This window comes from Diplotaxodon limnothrissa, linkage group LG22, assembly GCF_057381915.1.
Source record: "Diplotaxodon limnothrissa isolate DT_005_m linkage group LG22, D_limnothrissa_male_GT1.1, whole genome shotgun sequence".
Classification (NCBI taxonomy): domain Eukaryota; kingdom Metazoa; phylum Chordata; class Actinopteri; order Cichliformes; family Cichlidae; genus Diplotaxodon; species Diplotaxodon limnothrissa.
This window is the reverse complement of record NC_140616.1, coordinates 23054065-23076329: the sequence shown is the minus strand read 5'-3', so window position 1 is coordinate 23076329 and position 22265 is coordinate 23054065. Positions and strand designations below refer to the sequence as shown.

The window sequence follows — 22265 nt, the reverse complement described above, 5'->3', positions numbered from 1 at the left end:
ATCTGAATCTGTAATTTAGTGCACTTTCTGTCATTAGATGGGATTTTCTACCACACCCTTTTAAAGTGAATTCTGGATCTGTTTTCTGTTTGCTGTGTCTAAGGCAAAAAAAAAAGTATCACATTTCTTTACTTTCCATAGCACATCCCTTTTCAAATCCTTAACACTGCTGACTGCAAGATTTGCTTTTAAAGAACTGATGAGGTTTTGACCAGCACTGCATATAGAGCAGTGTTTTTACAAGTAGGTCCCATTCTTTGTTCGTATTGTGCACGAGGAGGCCAAACACACATTCAAATCCACAACTGCAATTCAATTTCCTGCCCTCAGTTTCATGCTGTCTTATTGATTGGCACTTGCCGAGTATAATGTGCCGAGAAACAAAGCAGAGCCCCCAGACTCCAATACAGATGTAAAAACTGTGTGATGTGAAATTTTCAAGGCTAATTTTGTGAGACTGATGATATACTACTGTTAAATGTCAATACTGATAAATACCAATAATGTTCACAGTGTTATATTAGTAATCAGTTTTGTAATAAAAGGAAACTGTTCTTGAAAAGCATATTATGAATGCTGGTGAGAAACTCTGATTTTAAATGTTATACTTTTTCCAAAAACCTTTTCCAAGACTGTCATTTAGGGCCAAGAGATAAAAAATATGCTAACAACATGTTGATTCCATAGTTCAGTAATGCATGGATGTACTAAAGCTGTTTTCACTACACTAGTTTTGGTGTTGTGGAAGACAAGCAGCTAGCAAAGGACAAACAACATTCTCAGTTTGGTGTTATGTTCCTTTTTAATGCATCTGTTAGTAATGAGTGGGTAGCTCTGAAAAGATTTGTAAAGCCATTCATCATCTTTGATCATTCAGGGCAGAAGGTAGGGTGGCAGACCATAATACTGCTGTTTGAGCTAAGGAAAAGGTACCAGAATATTTCATAAAAATGTTACATAATGAACTGATCCCTCAGTCAAGATTTTCTACTGTCAAGGACAAACACTGCGAGCCTGTTAATGCTTCTGTTTCAGCAGAGTGAGTGTGTGTGCCACAAAGCAGAAGAATACAGCGTGGTCCAAGGTTCACTACAGTTATGGTGTCATATTGATCAAGATGCAGTCTCTGCAGGATGAGGCATTGTGAAGGTCTCCACATACAGGTAAGCATCGCTTTTTCAAAAACAGACCAAACTGAACAAATGCGCTATAGTGTCAGGTCTTTAGTGAGTGTGTCTAAGCAGTTAAGAATTACTGTTGAATCAGATAAAATGCACTTATGCTTGCCACATGGAGATGCAAACCAATGAAAATGAGGGTTCTGTAAGATTGCAACCGATGGTAACCGCAGTGAGTTGCAATCCACTGCAATTAGGGCCTGTGGAGGTCCCCTGGGAGACACACACACTGTGTCTTCACACATTTTATTTTTTTTCGTGCCTGCAAACAAATCCAATACCATAAAATCAGCCACTTCCTTGCTGGGCGACGATTGCAATTTTATCTGTGTTTAGGGAAAAACTGTCATACATAATACACAGTACCAGACACACAAACACACAAACGCGCACACGCCTGCAATAAAGAATTGTTTCCATTATGAGGTGTTGCTAAAGCTGCATTAGGTGCAATTGGTTTGCTGTGATGGAGAGTTGAAGGAGGGGTAAAGAAGGGTTTAAATCTGAACTGAAAACAACCTTTTATTCCTTCTGAGAATGCAGGAAACTGCATGTCTGCTTATCTGCACCATTAAAAATACAAAAGAGATCAATTTTATGTGGGTTTTGGCCATTAAACAAACTTCTATATGTAGTAAATAAGTGCAAGGTGGCTTTCCCACAGTGAAAGTTGCCGTTTCAAGAGTCTTTTTAGTCTTTCAGGTAAATGTTAAATTACTTAAAAAATGAAAGGTTCGTACCGCTGCAGATCACACTGATTAGGCAAACTAAACCAGAAGGAGCAAACCAAAGCAACAACCAGCAGAACTGACAACGTCAGTCACAGAAAATGAAGATAAATTTGATGGGGCAAAGGGACAAGGGGACACTGCTTACATACACACACAGAGAGAACACAATTAGACACAGATGCACAATACTACGTAGGAGCAGTCAAACCCAAAGTACTAGATAAAACAGAAAATAGCTTAAACAATATGAAGAGAACAAAATATACAAAATATAACTTAGGAACAAGGGCAGGTCCTCGTGGTCTTTCAACTTTAAAGAAACTTTTGAAAACAACTGAACAATAAGTATTCTGTTGTCTTTAGTTTCCAAGTTCCTTGGCCACGAGGCGATGTGTTTGGCATTTTGATAAATACCACAGAGATTATTACAGCAAATGAATTGCATATGTGATTCTGAAGATGCTTTTATCCAAAGTGTTTTACATTTCAGTGAATTCAGAGATTTTCAGGATAATGGAGTGCGAACGAACTTCATAAAATGAATGATAGTCAAAGGCGTTCATGTAACTAAGATTTTTTTTTTCTTTTCTTGTGGATGGAGGAGGATGTAATCTTTTGTTTAAGTAACTCAGCATGATGACCGATCACATAACTAACTGAGCTACTGTTGCTATACCTGTTTCTATTCAAATACTCTCTATAAAATTGCGACTGTAGATTTGTTACGCTAACAAAAAACATTCTAAGATAACTTAGAAAAAATGGTTCTAAATATGATCATGATGTATGTAAGGTATATACATATACATGTGTACCAACGCACAATACGTGTGTGTCTGTGTGTGTAGCAGCACTGTTTTCTAACCACAACTTCGAGAGAAGAAAAGCAGCTACTCTTTGTTTACATGCAGCCATTAGCAATCCACGCTCCAGTGCCAACGTAAAAGAGAAGGTAATGATACGGAATTTATCCAAAGCAGGAGAGGGGTTTCAATCTCCATGCATAATGTGATGTGGCATGGCCAGATTTTAGAGCCAGAGCGCTTGCAGGAAATGCTTAATTGTAAGCTCAATATGAGAGAGACGAGAAAGCCGTTTACATGTTACTTTAGAGGTGGCGGTTCCCTGAGGAGTTCTTGGAGGTAGCAGGACCCTACAGCACAGAATGAATCACTAGCTCTGTTTTCTTTAGTTAATTAGAGATGATGGACAGATGGCCTGCATATATAAGGGAAAAAAAAGGGGGGAAAAAGAGATGATGGACAGATGGCCTGCATATATGTGGCAGGGACAGGTGGTAGTAGCACAACACTGCCAAATGCATGATTCTTACAATAAGAGCATGACACGTATTAGGGGGGAAAAGAAGGAAGGCAAGAAGAGGTAGCAGAGCTGAAATTTTATTATATATGCGTGTGTGTGTGTTATATATTTGTATTGCATTGTGTTTCTTTACTGTGTGTATGACAATAAGCTGAAACTTAAAGTACTGGTCTGTCTTTGCGAGGGTAGACACAGGGCCAGTGCATACTTTGCTACTTTGATCAGCTCTTGTATTAAAATTTTTAGTTGCCAGAGTTGTCAATCAGCATAAGACTTGTGTTAAAAATACACATAAATGTGGATGTGATCGCCGTCTCTCATGTATGAATAAACATACAGGGTACAGAAGTGTGTTTGTGAATATATTATATTCCTTCCCAAAACCCCTCAAGCACAAATGCCAACTCATGCATGCTTTTTTTTTTCTTTCTCTCTTCCACAACCACATAAAAAAATCTGATCTTAATTATTTTATGCTGTCATTTCAAATTGATACATTACATTGTCTGTGATGCCTAATTTTAGACTGCTCAGTTCTACAGTGGTGGTAAATAATAAAAAAGTGTTGTCGGCTAGGAAGCCCAGAGCTCATTGTGTAACAGCTGACAGTCTGGGCTGCCTAACCAAATCAGACACTAGTGAGATAGATCTGTTGACTAAATCTTTTGACAAGGGAAATGTTATGTAACTGCTTTTGACTTGTCTTTGTGTGTCTATCTTCACATATGAACCTCCATGAATAAAAGTGTTATACATGTAAAAATGTAAATAGACGCTGCATAGGTGTAGATACCTAAAGATCTCTTTAGGTAAATATAGCAAAGGCAAATTGTTGGCTGATTAGCAGTCACAAGCTACATCATACAAATGTCTCATACACATTACTATCTAACTTGTAAAATGTTTTTTTTTTCAACATGCTGCAACCAAGATTTTCTTTTTTCTATTTCAAAATTGCACAAGTCTTTTCACGATTAATAATATAAATTTTGCAAAGCATTAATATAAAAAAATACAACAGCACAACAATACAACAGTAATGTGCAATTTAATCAACTTTTAATTTCTTCCGAGGTGTATTTTTATGAAGTCTGGCACAACATTAGTTCAGGGAGACCATTGAGTCAAGTCCAATCCCAGCATCTCTGCCAGCCCATATGAGCCAGTGATTCAGCTGATGGTCTTCCACACATCAAATAGGTAATTCCCGCTGGGGGGACAATACTCAACCCACCTCCATTTTAGATAAACTACTCATATATCATATCACTTACACATCTAATGTCACATATGCTGTTCCCTCTATGCTTTTCTGGGTGGTAGGGTCCTGACTGAAGTTCTCATCTGTTCTGCATTATAGGAAAGAACTAGGCTCTAATTTACTGAGAACTGCAGAGTGTATAACTCTGTACTTCTGAGCTACTGTATCATAATCAAACACAAATTAATGTTTTCTGAAAAAAAACTGTGAACATGTATTTAACAGTTTTGTATTGTTTTACTTACTTTAATAAAGCTGAGTAGAAGAAAGTAGAAAAGTAGAAGAAAATGTTAATAACACAAACAAAGCATTTTGAAAAGTTTAACTTGCCTTTGCACAGCTCGGTGCTTGTTTGCATTTCCACTGCTCTGATGTTCTGCAATCCTTGTCAAGCTAATGGGCCACATAGGTAATAATGCAAACAGTATAGAAAAGCTATTATGAAGTACATTGAATTATAGATGTGTGCTATAATGAGTACAACAAACTATTTAAAAAGTAGCATTGTCTGGCTGTAAAAACGCATTCATTAAGTGTTCAGTGCGTGTAAGGGAATTATATCCTTCATCAAAGCCTTTCAGAAAGAAAAAACAAAAAAAACTTGATTGCTTCTCCAAAGAGAAGGGTATTTTTAAGACGCACAGTTTTTTGCTGTGTCACAGGAGAGGCTTGTTTCAGGTGATTGTTCTCAAGCTTACACAGCCGTCCCCTTAACTCTACATCCAAAGCCAAATTTGTTAGTACTTATTAAACGTATCCTCAAAAGTCACATCTCTCTTGTGAATCTATGCATCCACGCATTAGAGAAACCTGCCAGGGAAGCTAGAACCTACTTGGGCACAGGAAGAACATGCAAACGTCTCACAAAAGCAACCAACCACCCTGTGAATTCTAAACCAGGACTTTCTTGCTGTGAGGGATGTGACAGAGTCAATACTTAGAATACCTCTTGATAGCAAAAATGTGAAAATGTAGTTTTCAGATTTTTTTAGTACCTGCTGTACCTATTAGTACTAAGTACAGCAGGCAGTATTTGTAGTTTTGAGTAGATTAACCAAATAAATTGATCCTGAGATACTAACTGATACATTTATTTGATACAGTACTGATAACAACAGTGTCCACCCCTCCCACTAGCAGCTGAACACATCAACAGCAGCAACAATGTTGTCAAAGCATCTTTAGGAACTACACCCTGGTCTTTATGACAAATTTTGTGAGGTCAGTAAAACTTCAACAAGACTGAAGTATTAAAGAGTTACCATAAATGGTAACCTGACTGTTAGTTTCCATTTATTAGCAGTTAGCATTTACCTAACTATTAACAGTTACCTATATGAGTGAGCCATCTGTTATCAATACGATAGCAGATAGCAGATATAATAATAATAATAATATGATAACATCAATATGAAAATGATGCAGCAAATGGCTCATAGTATTAAATTTTGGCTTTTGTTTGCACATCACCTTTTCTCTATAGTAAATGTGTACACACGTTTGCAAGAATGTGTGAGGTCTGTATATAATTTATACATCTAGCCCCAGGAGAGCTTGATTCACTCACATTAAATGGAGGGCTCAATATGTGGTGATCACACTGAAGAAGAGAATGTTCTCCTGCTGGAGGCGCATTATGCTGTGTAGCTGTAAGCTGTGTATTTATGAGTTGGCATCCTGCAAAGTTCACAAAGAGGTCAGCTTTGTGAGTAGCCAGTTTCCTTGAGACTTATTTTAACTGGTCAGCTGAAAAAAAGGATAGTATATAAATAAAATAAAAATGATTTGCCGTGTCGTACTATAATGGACAGGAAGCATTTGAAGAAAAACAAATAAAGGGAAAAGAAAGAGCAATGCAAACAAACACAATATTCTCACTTCAAACAATCTGTTTACCTTTTTCTGTTATTTTAGTGGAATAGGAGGCCATCCAAAAATACAAGAAACCAACTCATGGGGCATTACAAGTTGTAAAAAGTAAATATAGTAAAATTATAACATTAAAATTAGTTTGATAAGTATAGTTTACTTTAGTTGTATTTAGTGGATGATGATGCTGTAACTTTTGGAACTATGGTTTTCATTATCTGAGGGTTCCACAGATTCAGTATAATTTTACCACAACTAACTTTGACAAAGAAAAGTTTCAGTCTGCCTACTTTACATCACGTTTTCACTTCTACGGTGGAGTTTTAATGTTTCTACACTAAATTCATTATGATTCATTTAATTTTAATACTGACGTAAAACCATAAGTCTTTCGTTTCACACCCCTACTTAATCTTATTTATATCAGTTGTCGAGCTTTCATCTAATATTTGGATCAAAAGATGAAACCAGAACCTTTAATCGCTTAGTAATTAATGCTGAAATTCTAAATGAATAATCATGTGTGATGCCTACAAGCCTAAAGCGCCGCAGACCAGCAACAAACCAATGCATAAATAATTGAATATATAATTTATAATTTAATCTATTTCACTTTTAGTTTTAGAATACTCATCTGTGCCCACATTCATTTTAGCTTAAATTAAGCACATTCTTAAAGCTTTATTTTACTAATGAATTACGGTTCACTTTTTCATATTGCTACTGGAGTTGGACCAGCCAAAATCTGCCTCGTTTTCTGTCTCTACCCATAATGGAATGCAAGCCATTAGCACCTTTCCCCAATGTCAGGAGGACAATTGTTCTTCAGTGATAACGCCATTAAAGAAAGTGTTTTAGGTAAGAGCTGTCCTCTGAACTGTCATATCTGGGACCTCGTTCAATGAAATGTATTGTGTTTTTTTTTTCTCTCTCTCTCTCTCTTTTTTTTTTTTTTTTTTTTTTTAGATATGCAAGCCTCATTTGTCTTCTGGCATAGTCTGCAACCCCTTATTAATTGACTCTTTTGTCCTGTCTACACGTCTGAGCCTCTCTGATGACCTGCTCTTCTGTTTTATGCTCGTACAATCTGTACATATTGAAAATCAAAGCCTCTCCCTGGACGTCATTTCCTGTCTTCTTTTCTTTGTTGTGTTCCTGCAGTTGTTAGAAAATAGGAATTCAGCGGTTCAAAAATAAAATTATAGCAGGTGACGGAAGCACTACTATGTCTTCTATTATGGATAATTTCACATAATGCATTTGAAAAAACTACTGCATGCACTGAAAGATTCAGAACTGATTCATCATTTACCGAAGCCTCGAGAATTAAACAAGCTACAGTTACCATCTCTGCTAGTTCAGTCAAGTTAAAGTTTATAATTACATCTGTCCAGACATAATATTAAATGAAGACTTTAATAGGTAGTAACAAAGGTTACATATTATCAATTAATTATCTGATAAAATTTTAGTTTACTTTTATTTTTTCTTAAAATGTTGCAAATAAAAGACACAAATAATTAAAAAACAAAAAACATTTTTTTTTAAATCCAGTGTTTTTAAAAAAAAATAAATAAATAACTGTATTGTCATCTCACAAAATCGTTCTTGTTGCTGCTTGAGGTTACTGGGAGTGTTTAGGTGTAATCACAGAGAACAGCTGCAACCCAAACAAACACATATATGTTTTTTTTATTTATCTATTTTTGTCTCTTTGCATCCAATTTTACCTAGCAACTGCCAGCAACTTCCAACAACTGCTCGCCAGCTGGTAAGGGAATGCACATGTTTCCCCGGAGAACGCTTGTTTCCAGGAGATTGCCAACCGGACTTCAGGTGACTGAGGGCAACATAACACCACCTTCATAACTTCATTTAGTTTTATTTAAAGGTCAGTGAAGCCCATGTGGAATAGTTTAATCTGTAAACCAAATGTTTGTCCTCTCGTATTTATTCAAAGGTTGCTGCATGGGCCTTTACCTTTCTCTTACGTTTGTATCAAACTAGTTATGCAATTTCTGTTGCTGCTGGTTGTTAATTCTCCTTAGTCACATAGCAGCATTGATCCACGGTTTAAGCCATTTTCTGATTCCAAGTCCCTTTGGCTTTACCTACGGCATGTTAATGTGTGTTTTAGTCCAGTGACAACCATTGCAAACACACTTAGCGCTTGGTGTGAGCATGAGTAAAGGGTTAGGCTTGACAGAGCACTAATGGAATTTTCCCATGAGTCTTTAGAAGCCTTTCATATGTCTTAATGAGAAAACACAGAGTGACTGCATAATGTGTGTGTGGCGACTGAAGTGGGGTGGGGGGCATGTGCTAAAAAAGGGCTTAGGTCTGCTCATTTGTATTTGTGTGTACATGCAATGTCACAGATACTGGTTTCGTGTGCAGGTAAGCCTCTTAGCACTTCCAAGCTAGGCCCATACTCTGTGAGGTTAACACTGTTGCTGAGAACAGTCACCATAATTATCCCAAACCTTGTCATTCCTGCCCTCCTACTGCTCCCTTAACCACCCCTCTGACTAAAATGCTTGCATTAAATTACCTAACATGTGCCTTCAAGGTATATATATTGCCTTTATTTATCATTCAGGGACCAGGGCTTACTGTTATTGATTTTACCCATGTTAATTGAGGTGAGGGGTCTTTTCTACCAATTCAGCTATTGATCTGAAATGCAATCCATCAGAAGCTTAATTAAGCAGCTAATAGAGGGAAATGCTATTGATCCCATGGTGTCAAGGTATTTTTGTGTATGTGGGAGCCAAAATACATGTATCTAGAATTAGTTATATATTGGTTCATGATATAAATGCAGTATTTCATTTATTAAGTTCATGGATGGTAACTTGTTGAAGGGTCACAACATTTTAAAAGTCATGTTTATGTTTTATATTGTGAAAGGTTAATTCTGGGTAGGTTTGTTTGAACAAATACTAACACTTAAGAGACATGCGTCTTTTTGTTGAACCATGAGCTTCATGTAGGATCCCCACCAGCTGCTAATAGCTGAAGAAATAAACAAAAAGATAACACTTTACACTTGTGAATTCCACCTAGTGGGTGCATATTAAGCTGAGTTATAGCACATTAGACAAAAAATATATAAGAAATATAAAATATATAAAATATAAGTACTATGGATAATACCTACTGCAAGCATTACTGAGACTAACCAGCTGATCTGCACTACAGCAGCGGTGATCAGTGAGATGCTTGTCAACAAGGTGAACAGCCACAAGGAGCAGTACCCTCCATGGAGAAGGGCAAGATCAAGGTAACATGGAGGGAGGTTAACCAACAATCAGAACTGCAGAAAGGTGCAATGAAGAAGGTGCCCAAGAAGTACAGCAAGCTGTCCATGCCACATGCACAAGTCACCATCAAGTGCGGGATCACCAAGGAGATGCGCTGTCCCCACTGCTGTTCTGCATAGGCCTGAACCCCCTCAGTGAGATCATTAAAAAGACTGGCTATGGATACCAACTACGGAATGGATCAATTGTCAGCCACCTCCTCTATATGGATGACGCCGAGCTGTGAACAAGAGTGAACAGGACATCGATATGCAGCAATGACATCAGAATGGAGAAGTGTAGCTGGATGATAACGAAGAGAGGGAAAGTAGTCAGAACTGAGGGCATCAACCTAAGTCAACATTCCAGACATCAAGGACAGCTACGAGTACCTGGGGATCCCAGAGGCAAATGAGAACCTGACGAGCTCTGTCCTAGGAACAGAAAAGATACTGTGCAGGATCCTTGAGGTCCCAGGCCTCTGGTAGAGGACTTTTTAAGGAGGGGAATTTTTAAAATTCATTTTAATTTTTGTTTTTATGATAGTAAAAACAAATACTGTTAGCTTAAGTCAAAGCAGTCCTTGATTGTCACATATGCTGTGAAAGTCTCTGTGGGGAAAAGTACTGACATTGTCACATTTGTCACATATATTTATATTAAAGATGATTAACACAGGACATCTTAGACTATTCTCTACTGCTTTGTTACTAAAAGGTTTGGTCCCTTCAAGTTGCTCTTCTTAAGAGTCAGCTTTTTGGATTTTGTAATAACATTAATTATTAAATCTCAAATATAAAAAGGCTGTGTTATGTCACTGACAGCTTGAACAGTACACCAACTAAGCTCTCAAATAAAACTCTTGGTGACATTTTAATTTTCGTAGGATTATACATAAAGCACACCGCACGCGTGCGTGCACACACACACACACACACACACACACACACACACACACACACACACACACACACACACACACACACACACAGGACTGAATCTGAAGTAGATTATATTTTCCAACCTCTCTTTCTCTGTTCACCTCTGTTGCTCACTGACATTTATGCTATATGTGTATGGCGTGTGTGTTTGCAAAGAGAGTCTCTGATAAAAGCTATTGTTGTTAAGAGATAGTCATTTTTGTGATTCTGTCATCTGTCCACTTTCTTTCCAACTTCAGAGTGTGAAATGAAAGAGAAACCTCTTCTTTTGCAAATTTTAGCCATCATGTCTACAAGGTCAGTGCGCCGCTCTCAGAGTGCGTTGTGTTCTCATTCTTATTATCTTCCCCCTGCTGAGCATTCATCCTTAATCTCTATCCGTTTAAACAAAGCATAGAAAAGACTTTTAACAATCTCACTGAAAACTACATGAGCTCCACGAGCCTTACTAGACCCTGTTACATGTTATTCTAGCACATTCGCTTTCCATGTCCACTCTCTACCTACAATCTTTCCTTTAACATTGAAGATTCATTTCAAGCTGAACAGCATCACATTGTGGTTGAAGCCAGCTTCCACTCTACTATTCTATGCTTTTACAGTTTATTGTGAAAAATGAACTGCACTTAACCTCAACATTTACTAAACTGGTCACTATCATTATCTACACATTTGGAAAGTCAAGTACTAAATATGGTTATTTCTGTAGAAAGAAACAGCCAGATGTGTATGGCATTGGCAACAATTCTGTCTAAAACTACAACATTGGGCATGCTTTTTCACACTGTTGGCTTTGTGAACCATCAGCTTGTTCAGCTAACTGAACTGGTTCAACTGTAAAATTAGTAATGAGTCCTGACAGGAAAGAAGACTGGGAGTTGGCTTGTCTTACTTCCATCCTATTATTTTTTGAAATTCTAGGAACTACAAATAAGTCTATGAACTCTTTAAGATATGATGGAGCTTGGCCATTAAGGGCTTTGTATGTAAGGAGAAGCACTTTAAATTCAATGGATTTCAAAGGGAACCATTGAAGATCAAGTAAACAGAAATACTATGATGTTTCTCTTACTGCAGCATTTTGGATCAGCTGGAGGCTTTCATTGACCAATTAGAACATCTTGATAGTAATGACTCTAGTCCATCCTAGAAGTAACAAATACATGGATCAGCTTTTCAGTATTACTCTGTGATGGGGATTTTGTAATTTTGACAATACTGCAAGAAGGTAGTCCCACAGACCTTTGTCATTTTATATAAGGGAATGAATATATTCTGATTAATAATGATTTAATCTTCTGCAATAGAAATTGTGCGCCTGAGATTTTTAGCAACAAAAAACAATCTGGAATCTGAAAAATGACTGAAACTAGCCTAGTGCCTAGTTTCTTTGATCCCAGAACATATGTTCCAGTTTTCGAGCACAGAGATTGGCAAAGTTAATTAGAATTAGTTTCAGTGACCTCAGGGTGCCATAATTGGGTGTTACCAATGTGAACAATCAGTCTTAGTGTCTATTCTTTTATCCTTAGCCAGGAAATTCAACAGGACTTAGTGTTGGCCAGCCGGACCGCAAGCATGCATACAGCTATGATTTCTGGAACATACCTTTTGGAGTCACTGCTGGTTTAGTAGATGGTGGCAATGAGAGTTTAGGGCTTTGTTTGTTTGTTTTTTCAAACTGTCACAAAGCTGGTGTGGCTCCAGAGCCACTTTGATCTGCCATGGCATAGCTACCCAGGGATACGCTAGGTCACCATAAACTGTACTGAGGTGAAATTGGTCACTATTAATGAGAAGAAGAGAGAATTATTTGCTTTGTGTAGCAAAGTATGGTAGGACTAACGCAGAGCATTGCAGATATATTCTAATTGCCACTTGGTGGATGTTTCAAGAATAAAGTTGGAATTGCATAATCTTGTTCATGTTTGTGCTGTTTTTAGTTATTTTTCTTTTGATCTGTGGCAAGGAAAAAATATATAAGACACAACGAACTTCTTTGTAGATTTAGAGGGTGAGCAGAAGAAAAAAAATTCTTAGAAGTCATTGTTTGAGTTTTTCTTCATAATGGATTCTGCTGCACTTGTTACTTTATGATTCATCAACAACATTAGGGTGTTATAGACAGAACAACCATTGGCTGTGTCCCTGAGCTACAGAAATCCAAGAAAGACAGGCAGAACAACAAAAAACACCACCACACGGGATATAACACACACTGCATGCTGTTGCATAAGCATAGCATACTCCTTTAGAGTAAATACTCCATACTGTGCACAGAATTATGTTCTCTGTTGCTGGTGATTACTTTTAAGATGCCAGTGCTCACTGACAGAGATAAAGTAATTTTTGGTCACTTTTTATGTGCACATTCAAGTGCACGTGCATTGAAAGCATGTATCCAATGCATTAAAGAGACAAAAACAACTGAGATAGCAAGTCTACTGCATAAAAACAAAAATCACAGTTATCAAGAGCAAAGCATGTTTTTTGATGTGCCACTTGGTCTGCATGGTATCATATCATGGTACCTTTATGTAGCACTTATTAACTACTCTCCAACTATAAATATTCTAATCCCAGAGTCAAATTGCAGGAATTTGGCCATTACCACTTCATTGCCATGTTTTTATTTTTCTTTCAGTATCATCTGTGTTTTTTTAACCAAATGAACAACTCACAAAATTGCAAACTGTCTTTTTTCTGTACACTTCTGATTCTGACTGATCGGTTCACATCAGGATATCTCCCTAGTTTTAACAGTCGCTCAGGGCTATACAATAAAAATGATCGAAATATACAGTGGCAATATACCGCATCCTATATTCACAACTAATTTCTCCTTCTGAGCGTCCTCTCCTCATTCGGCTCCTTTGCTTCTCCTCTTTCTAACCGCCGCCTCTATCGTCCATCTACCCCTTCAAAAACACTGTGAACATATGGATGAGCTCGTTTGATTGCTGTGACAAACAAGCCCTTTCAGCTCTCAAGCTGGATATCGTTTCACAGCACGAAACCCCAAATGCGATTGCTATGCGAACAAAATTACCATCGATTTGATTTGCAGAGATTAATTAAGTAGCATTACAGAAACCCTCACTTGCCTGACAGCATTACCACTACCAGCTCAACCACTTAATTGTTGTTTCTGGAGGGTGGTGGAGGTTGGAGCGGGGAGCTTGAGTGACGCTGTTTCTCTCCTCTGCTTCTGTACGCTTTTGACAAGCTGACAAGCTCTTCTATCTGCCTGCCCCAGTGATTTAAATCCATCTTTTGAATACACTCATTAATATCACTGACGCACGCTTGTGTACACTTACAGATAAATACACACACACACACACACACACACACACACACACACACACACACACACACACACACTTTAAAAACTCTTTCCACTTCCTTACAATTCATGTCTATCATTGCCAAGCACTTGTCAACATAATCTTTGAATTTATTCAGCAATATGTATGAGCTCAACACGCATCACTGTACTCTTCCATGTAAACAGCTTCTGGAATTGCTAATGCTTGACTGTTTACCTCAATAGTTTATGGACTCAATCTAAAAACTAGCATAACTCACATGAATAATCACTGTCAATTGTGGCTATCATATGACAGATGAAGAGCAAGCTTAAAAACTAAGTTGATGTTTGATATTGTTTAAATTGTTTAAGAACTAAAGAGTGAGATCCACGGTAGGCATTTACAGCAGAAACAGCCAGCTACATGATGTTTCTATAGTGTCATAACATTTTCTTAGACTATCAAGGTGCTGATGGATAAAATGAGCCCATTTTTGTTTGCTTTTTTCTCGTTTGATCTTTCTCCCACTATATTCTCAACCTCTATCTTCAGCCTGATCCAGGTAATATCGCTCTTAGCCAGCCCCCTTTTTTTTCCTCAGATAATGTCAAGGCCTTTCCTTCTGCCCATCTGATAAGCAATGGGGAGTAGGTGGGTAAAGGAAAGCTTTCTCTCTGCACTTCCACCTGCACCCGCAGATCTAATCTCATCTTGTTATTGACCACCGAGATAGTCCAACCAGGGTGTAAACAAATATCAGGTGGTAACTTGTTATGCTACAAGTGTATCAGCCATCTAAATGCATTTGCTGCTTATTCCTCAGAACTATAAAGACTGTATGTTTACTAATTATGTGACATGCATTTAATTACGCGGGTGTTTGATGATGTGATGTCAAAGTAAGTAATGGTCATTTTTATTATTAAATATTGAATAGTTTGCTGAGAAATAATGTAAATTACATTTTAATCCCATTACTGTAAAATAAAACAAAAATAAAATAGTGGTAAAAAACTACAGAGGTTATATGTTTAGTTTTTCTCAATTTTTCCTTTTTTATTTTCTGTATTTTCAAAAACTGCAACTTAATCATAAATAACCAGAAAAATCTAAATTGTTCATTTATCATTTTCTAGCCAATCGCATATTCTTTAGTAAATTCATGAGAGGCAGGTGAGATTCAGATACAAATAAAAGCAGTAAATTCATATATGCATATACACCTATGCAGACACGCGCACACATAGACACACACACTCACATTTCCAACCTTTTCCCTTCCCTCCCCTCTACTTTATAGCATAATCTAATGAGGTGTCGTGAATATGCGACCTGCATATATACAGGCATATTTGTACTTGCAGAGGAGGAATTTGGATAGATGGCAGATATAATTTCACATGAAAGTAATTTTAACCAGGTCCAAACCTCTGCTATTGTTGGAGGACTCTGGCAAAACACAAAAGGTCACAATGCGAGCAGACATAACTCAGCAAGACAAGAAAAATACATCATGAAAAAGGCATGGAATAGGAAAGGGTGTCACGGTCTGGAGGGCAGACCGTGGGGATGTGGGGAAAGGAGGACCCAAAACGCAGACTCTGCGATGCAAACAGTGCTCTTTATTTACAGTGGAAAGCTGTAAACTAGTGATGGCCCGCTTGAAGCTGACGCTCCGGAGCGTGTCGAAAAAAACAACACACTGGTTCAGAAGCACTGTGTCGAGGCTTGCTTCGTTTGGCAAAAGTCACGTGACCAGTGACGTCCGAAGCTTCATTACGCACGTAACTGCTTCGGTACCTGATTCAAACGGATATAAGGAAGTGAATCATCCACGGGATTCGTGGAGTGTGTTGATGGTGACAGAGAGCGAAGAGGTGATCATTCCACTGACAGATATGGAGCCAGCGAGGAAGAGAGGACATTCTGGCGTGTGGGAATATTTTGAGTTGATTTTGCTCAATTCATTTTATCTGCCGAAGTGAAAAACTTGAAATGTCCAAAATCATGTTTTCATAATGGAAATATCATTACAGCATATGACTTTAGGAACACTTCCATGTGAATTAAAGCTAATGAAGACTACAACAATGTATTTGACACTATACGTACATTACATTGCTACAGTTTAGAAAATCATTTTGTTTATTGTTTTTAGGTGATAGTCTGCAGGACCCAGGAATACCTGCATATCTACCAGCTTGCAGTGTAGTTCCTGCACTCCACAGCCTCTTCTGTTCCATGCAAGTGGATTTTCTCCAGGGCAGGAGAAACTATTTCTAAGAAAAGAAACAGACTCAGCCAGCGCACAGTAACACTAATCCTCTTTTTAAATGTAAATAACAAAAGGGCTACCTTACATTGATCATGTTTTTACTTTGCAAGTTCTTGATTAGGGGTGGGTTTTGATTATCGCCTTTCTGATTACAATCCATGCTAAATTGAATAAAGTGATATTGATTCATTAAAATCCCGTGTCGATTTGTAAATTAACGTTATTATGCCTGAAACGCCAGCATCTCAGGTTAAACCTCACAACATGTCGTCAAACACCATGCAGCTAAAACAGTAACTGGGAGCAGGTTTACGGATTCTGCATACAAACGTGAACACAGAGCGCGGACCCGACGCGTCAGAGTCAGATTTTGGTGCGTCGTCGGGTCCGCGCTGTGTTTGCCTCTTTTTTCCCGCTGGCTTCTGCAGCTGCAGGTTTCATAACTCTCTGTTTACATCTCTAATTAAGTCTCACATGTGTCAGCTTTCTTTTAATAGATACGAAATTATGGATATATACTGTTAAATGATCAGAATTGTAATATTTCTGACTGAGGCAAAACTTTCCAGATTCCAATCAAATTGAATCGGATCCTGTATCGAATCAAAAATGATTCTACAAATCAGTGACGATGCAGCCGTACTCAGCTCCCTAAGCATTTTCCCTTTCCAGTTCACAATCAATCCCACCCCTAGGTCAAAAATATGTATAGGACAATTGGCCTCATCTAATATTTTGTATGAACCTGTCCAGCTGTCCAGTGATTAAACGACAAGTAGATGGAGGCAGGACTTCACAGCAGGGGCATACTCCATAATGTGCTGTGCATTCTCATATGTATATTATATATATTGCTCACTTATTGTATTTACCAACATCAAGGAGTTATGAGCAAAGAAAGGCCACACCATAGTGCATGTTTAAATAGGGAAAGTTTATTGATCAAAATGTATTACGCAGATACGCATTACATTTTTTTCAGCCCCCCAATCGAGAAAACAAAACCAATTACATGTTCAAAGCAACGGAACGGTGGCCCAATATCAGAGAGAACTCCACTCTTGAGTGAGCAGTGATAATTGAGCAGTCCGTTTTATTTTGCAGATTCAAGCTGCTCTTCAAAATTTTCACCACCAGATGTCACCGGAGAGGACTGTGTTGAAAAGCTTCGAGTAATGAACCGTTTTTCAATACAAGCTTCAGTGCTTCGGAAAGCTTCATTTGGCCATCACTACTGTAAACACAATAACTCCCCGTTGCTCCCTCGAACCCCGTGTGCGTGCTTCCCTCCGACGTCTGTGCTCGTGCTCGTGCTCCCCGCTGTTGTGTTACTGCACACCCTGTGCGTGCTGCCCTTCTGGTCCCTCGTTTCACCTGCAGGACAATACAGAAGCAGCCGTTAAACACTAAACCCGCGCGCACACACACGATCCGCACTTCCTAATGCTACACACTGACTTGGAGTCTTAGCTTAATGATCCTGCGCCGGTGGGAGCTCCAACTCTCTCCTAAGTAGCTCCCCCGACGAGCCCTGATCACCAACAGGTGTGGCATGAACTTCAGGTGTGGCCAGTCCTTCCGCAGGGCCACACCCCTCAGGCCTGCAGGTGGCTGAGCTCCATCCTCCAGCCACACCCGCAGACATACACACCCATACCCTGCCTATACATATGAGTGGGACACAGACTAACACAGCACAGTGCAGAAAAACACACAAATCACCAAAATAATAATAACAACAATATCAACGGGAGGTGAGTCAAAACTGCTCACGGACCCCGAGTCCTCCAGAGCTGGGTCCGTGACAGTACCCCCCCTCTAAGGGTCGGCTCCCGACGACCCGAAAACAAAAACACAAACCAAAAACCACAGCACAACCAACCCAGGGCGGGCGGCGGGGGTCCAGGACGGAGGGCCAGAACCAAAAACCACAAAAGAAACAACCCCCCCAAGGTCACACTTCCAAAGTCCGACCGCACCCCCTGCAACGGAGCAAAAAAGGAAAAACGCCACAAAACAGTCTCAGGCGGCCCATCATTACAAAAAGAGTTCAGGGGGCCTACCTCGAGTCCAATGGCGGCAACGTTGCAGCTCCAGCGGACGGCCACGGGTCCGGCAGCAGCAGCAAAACAGTTCTGGGGGCCTGCCACTGCTCCAGTGGCGGCGGCACTGCTGCCCCTCCGGTGGCGAGCCCCGGGCCCAGTAGCGGCGGCGCTGCTCCCCAGGCGGCCTGCCCGGGATCCAGTGGCGGTAGCGGCGCTGCTGCTCCTCCGGCGGCCTGCCCCGGGTCCGACGGCGGCGGCGCTGCTCCCCAGGCGGCCTGCCTGGGATCCAGTGGCGGTGGCGGCACTGCTGCTCCTCCGGCGGCCTGCCCCGGGTCCGACGGCGGCGGCGCTCCTCCCCAGGCGGCCTGCCCGGGATCCAGTGGCGGCAGCGCAGCTCCGGTGAACAACAGCGAGGTGTGGTACATGGCCGATGACATGCCGGTCGATGACGCGCCGGTTGCTGACGCAGACGCGCTGGGCGTAGCTGGCGTGGAGGGCGCGCTAGACGTGATGGTCCATCTGACTCGCTGACCTCCAGTTCAGGCTGAGCGGGTCTCTCCGGACCTCCGAGCTCCTCCGGTGGCAGCGCGGGCTCCACAGGCTCGCTGAGCTCCTCCCGCTCGCCTATCTCCGGCTCGCTGAGCTGCTCCAGCTCCGGCTCACAGGGCTCCGCAGCTGGCGGTGCGGGCTCCTCCGGCTCGCCTAGCTCCTCCGGCACGCTGAGCTGCTCCTCCTCCGGCTCGCTGGGCTCCACGGCTGGCCGTGCGGGCACCTCCCACTCTCTGAGCTCCGCCTCGCCTAGCTGCTCCTCCCGCTCTCCGGGCTCCTGCTCCGGCTCGCAGGGCTCCACGGCTGGCCGTGCGGGCACCTCCCGCTCTCTGAGCTCCGCCTCGCCGAGCTGCTCCTCCCGCTCTCCGGGCTCCTGCTCCGGCTCACAGGGCTCCACGGCTGGCCGTGCGGGCACCTCCTGCTCTCTGAGCTCCTGCTCCACCTCGCTGAGCTGCTCCTCCCGCTCTCCGGGCTCCTGCTCTGGCTCGCAGGGCTCCACGGCTGGCCGTGCGGGCACCTCCCGCTCTCTGAGCTCCTGCTCCGCCTCCCGCTCTCCGGGCTCCTGCGCCGGCTCGCAGGGCTCCACAGCTGGCCGTGCGGGCATCTCCGGCTGCGCTTCAGCCACAGATGGATGATCCGGAGGCGAAGATGGTGACGCGGTGTCCGCAGGTGGGGAAGGTGAAGGTAGAGTAGGTGATGCGGACAGCAAAGCCGAGAGTACTGTGGTTGCTGCAGTCGGACGGAACTCTGGTAAAGAAGTGGCTGCAGAGGGCGGAGGCGACGATGGTGTGGCAGCTACTCCCGGTAGACTGGACAGCGATGCAGGGACAGATGGGTGAAATGATGGCAGAGGTGGTCCAGCCGGCATATCGACCTCCAACTGAGGATGAAGGTGAGAGGCTGACTGGACTGAAGACTGAGCTACCAGCTGGGCAGCAGGCTGAGGTGAGGGTGAGATGGCTATTATGAAGGGTGGAGAGGATGAAAATGTTACAGCTGGCTCAACAAATTCCAGGGGTCCAGAGGCAACTGAGACCTCCAGTTTGGCCTCTGGGGAAGCCCTGGGGAGAACCTCCGTCTCCATACGGTCAGACTGAGCCAAAAAGTCATTTGGGTCTGTATGCTCGGAACTCCCCAGCTCCCAGCTTACAGTCTCAGAGGGAACATTTTCTGAGTCTTTGGAGGTACAGCAAACAGTTTCTATTTTCGTGTTTACAGGAAGGGAATTCATAACACCGGCAGAGTCCATTTTACTCACTGTGGCGTCCAGAGCCGCTGGTCCTGAGTCTTCGACCAGCACAGGAGTGAGTGTGGATGTGGTTGAACGCTGCTTGCGAGGACGCCTTCTCCTCCGTGAAGGCGGGGCCGCGTGCATGGAAATCCGCTGTTCATCTGTGTTTTGATTGTCAATGACAGGGTTTATTATTGAAACAATATAGTCTGGTTTACTCACTGCGGTAATGAGTGCTGTCGGTCCGTTGCCAGCTGACCGGGCTGAAACCGCAGGAGTAGGTTGAGGCGTAATGGAATGGCGGTGGAGAGTGCGGCATGCCTTCTGTAATGGCGGATCAAACGATTGTGCCGCGAGCATCGACGGGAAAGCCCTCCGCCGACGCGTGAAAAACCAAGCGGCAAGAGTCTCTAGGAGAGCAGCCGAACTGTCCGTGCTCAGGCCACCCAACCCAAATAATTCAAAACTCGAGCTCTCCCTTAAACTAGTGATCAATTGCCTAAGTTTGTTAATGTCCAAAATGTTCATGGTGAGGGTAGTGGATGTGAGGTAATTGTCAAGGAACACTACCTGTAGGTGTCTCCTGTGTGGGTCTACAGCCTGGATCACGCTCCGGCAGTAATCCCATAGCTGCGCGAGAGATCTCTCCTCCGTGGCAACTCCTGAGTTTGCTGGGTCCATGGTGGTTGGCAGGATCATTCTGTCACGGTCTCGAGGGCAGACCGTGGGGATGTGGGGAAAGGAGGACCCAAAACGCAGACTCTGCGATGCAAACAGTGCTCTTTATTTACAGTGGAAAGCTGTAAACACAATAACTCCCCGTTGCTCCCTCGAACCCCGTGTGCGTGCTTCCCTCCGACGTCTGTGCTCGTGCTCGTGCTCCCCGCTGTTGTGTTACTGCACACCCTGTGCGTGCTGCCCTTCTGGTCCCTCGTTTCACCTGCAGGACAATACAGAAGCAGCCGTTAAACACTAAACCCGCGCGCACACACACGATCCGCACTTCCTAATGCTACACACTGACTTGGAGTCTTAGCTTAATGATCCTGCGCCGGTGGGAGCTCCAACTCTCTCCTAAGTAGCTCCCCCGACGAGCCCTGATCACCAACAGGTGTGGCATGAACTTCAGGTGTGGCCAGTCCTTCCGCAGGGCCACACCCCTCAGGCCTGCAGGTGGCTGAGCTCCATCCTCCAGCCACACCCGCAGACATACACACCCATACCCTGCCTATACATATGAGTGGGACACAGACTAACACAGCACAGTGCAGAAAAACACACACATCACCAAAATAATAATAACAACAATATCAACGGGAGGTGAGTCAAAACTGCTCACGGACCCCGAGTCCTCCAGAGCTGGGTCCGTGACAAAGGGATGAAAGCAGGAAGAGGAGGAGGGGATAACACACCGGCCAAGTAAGTGTAACATTTGTTGGATTTTCCTAAAAATCAGTAGTTGCAGACAAATGAAGACACAAAGGGAAAAAAAGAGGGGGTAAGGTGAACTTGGGGATTGCTCGGAGGTAGCAACACAACATCAGCACTTGTTCTGGTGAATCTTTGATATTGTTAGAAGTCATCTAGCTTTTCGGGGGTTATCTGCTGCATCTCCACTCGCTCTGGCTTGGTTTCATTCTATTTGAGTCTTTTGGCTGAACTAAACTCAGCCGTGCCCCGAACTGTGGATGATGCGGAGTGATTAATCTAAATCATTATGGGCCCGAACTTCCACTTACATAGTTCTGGATTTGTTAGATAGTTTGCTCGATGGTTAGTTAAACCATCCCTCATACCGTTATGTTAAAATGGACTCTGAAAATAAATTAAACAAATACATTTAAATAGTAAAGATTATGAAACCTGTATTTTTTTAAAGAATTGTGTAAAAAACATCTAAACTTACATTCTCCTTATTATACTAGATTATAACACAACAGCCTACAGGATTATAAAAGCCACTGTGTATTATAAAAAGAATGCTACTTCTTTAATTTCCACGTCCTCCACTGATTATCGAACACAGCGTTTGCTTGCAGAGAGAAATATTCTCATATGTTTTCTAAAACAACTATACATACAATCAGCTTTGTGTGCAACCTAACTTCACCCTGCCATTTTCACAAATTTGTGCAAGAGACAAATCAATTTAGGGACCAACATACATACACTTAAACATTACAAAAAAAGAAACAAAGATTTTAGCTATGGTTTTCTGAAAGTTAAACAGAAAGCAATCCCCTGAAATG

The 22265-nt window shown here is 41.8% G+C and overlaps 1 protein-coding gene across 1 annotated transcript; it reads right to left on the bottom strand.

Moving 5' to 3' along the window:
* Positions 1–18228: 18228 nt before the first annotated feature.
* LOC146609962 (uncharacterized) lies at positions 18229–20715 on the bottom strand. The gene has a single exon (XM_085346679.1). It carries the CDS (start codon positions 20713–20715, stop codon positions 18229–18231), a length of 2487 nt encoding a protein of 828 aa, XP_085202805.1.
* Between the last annotated feature and the right edge of the window lie 1550 nt (positions 20716–22265).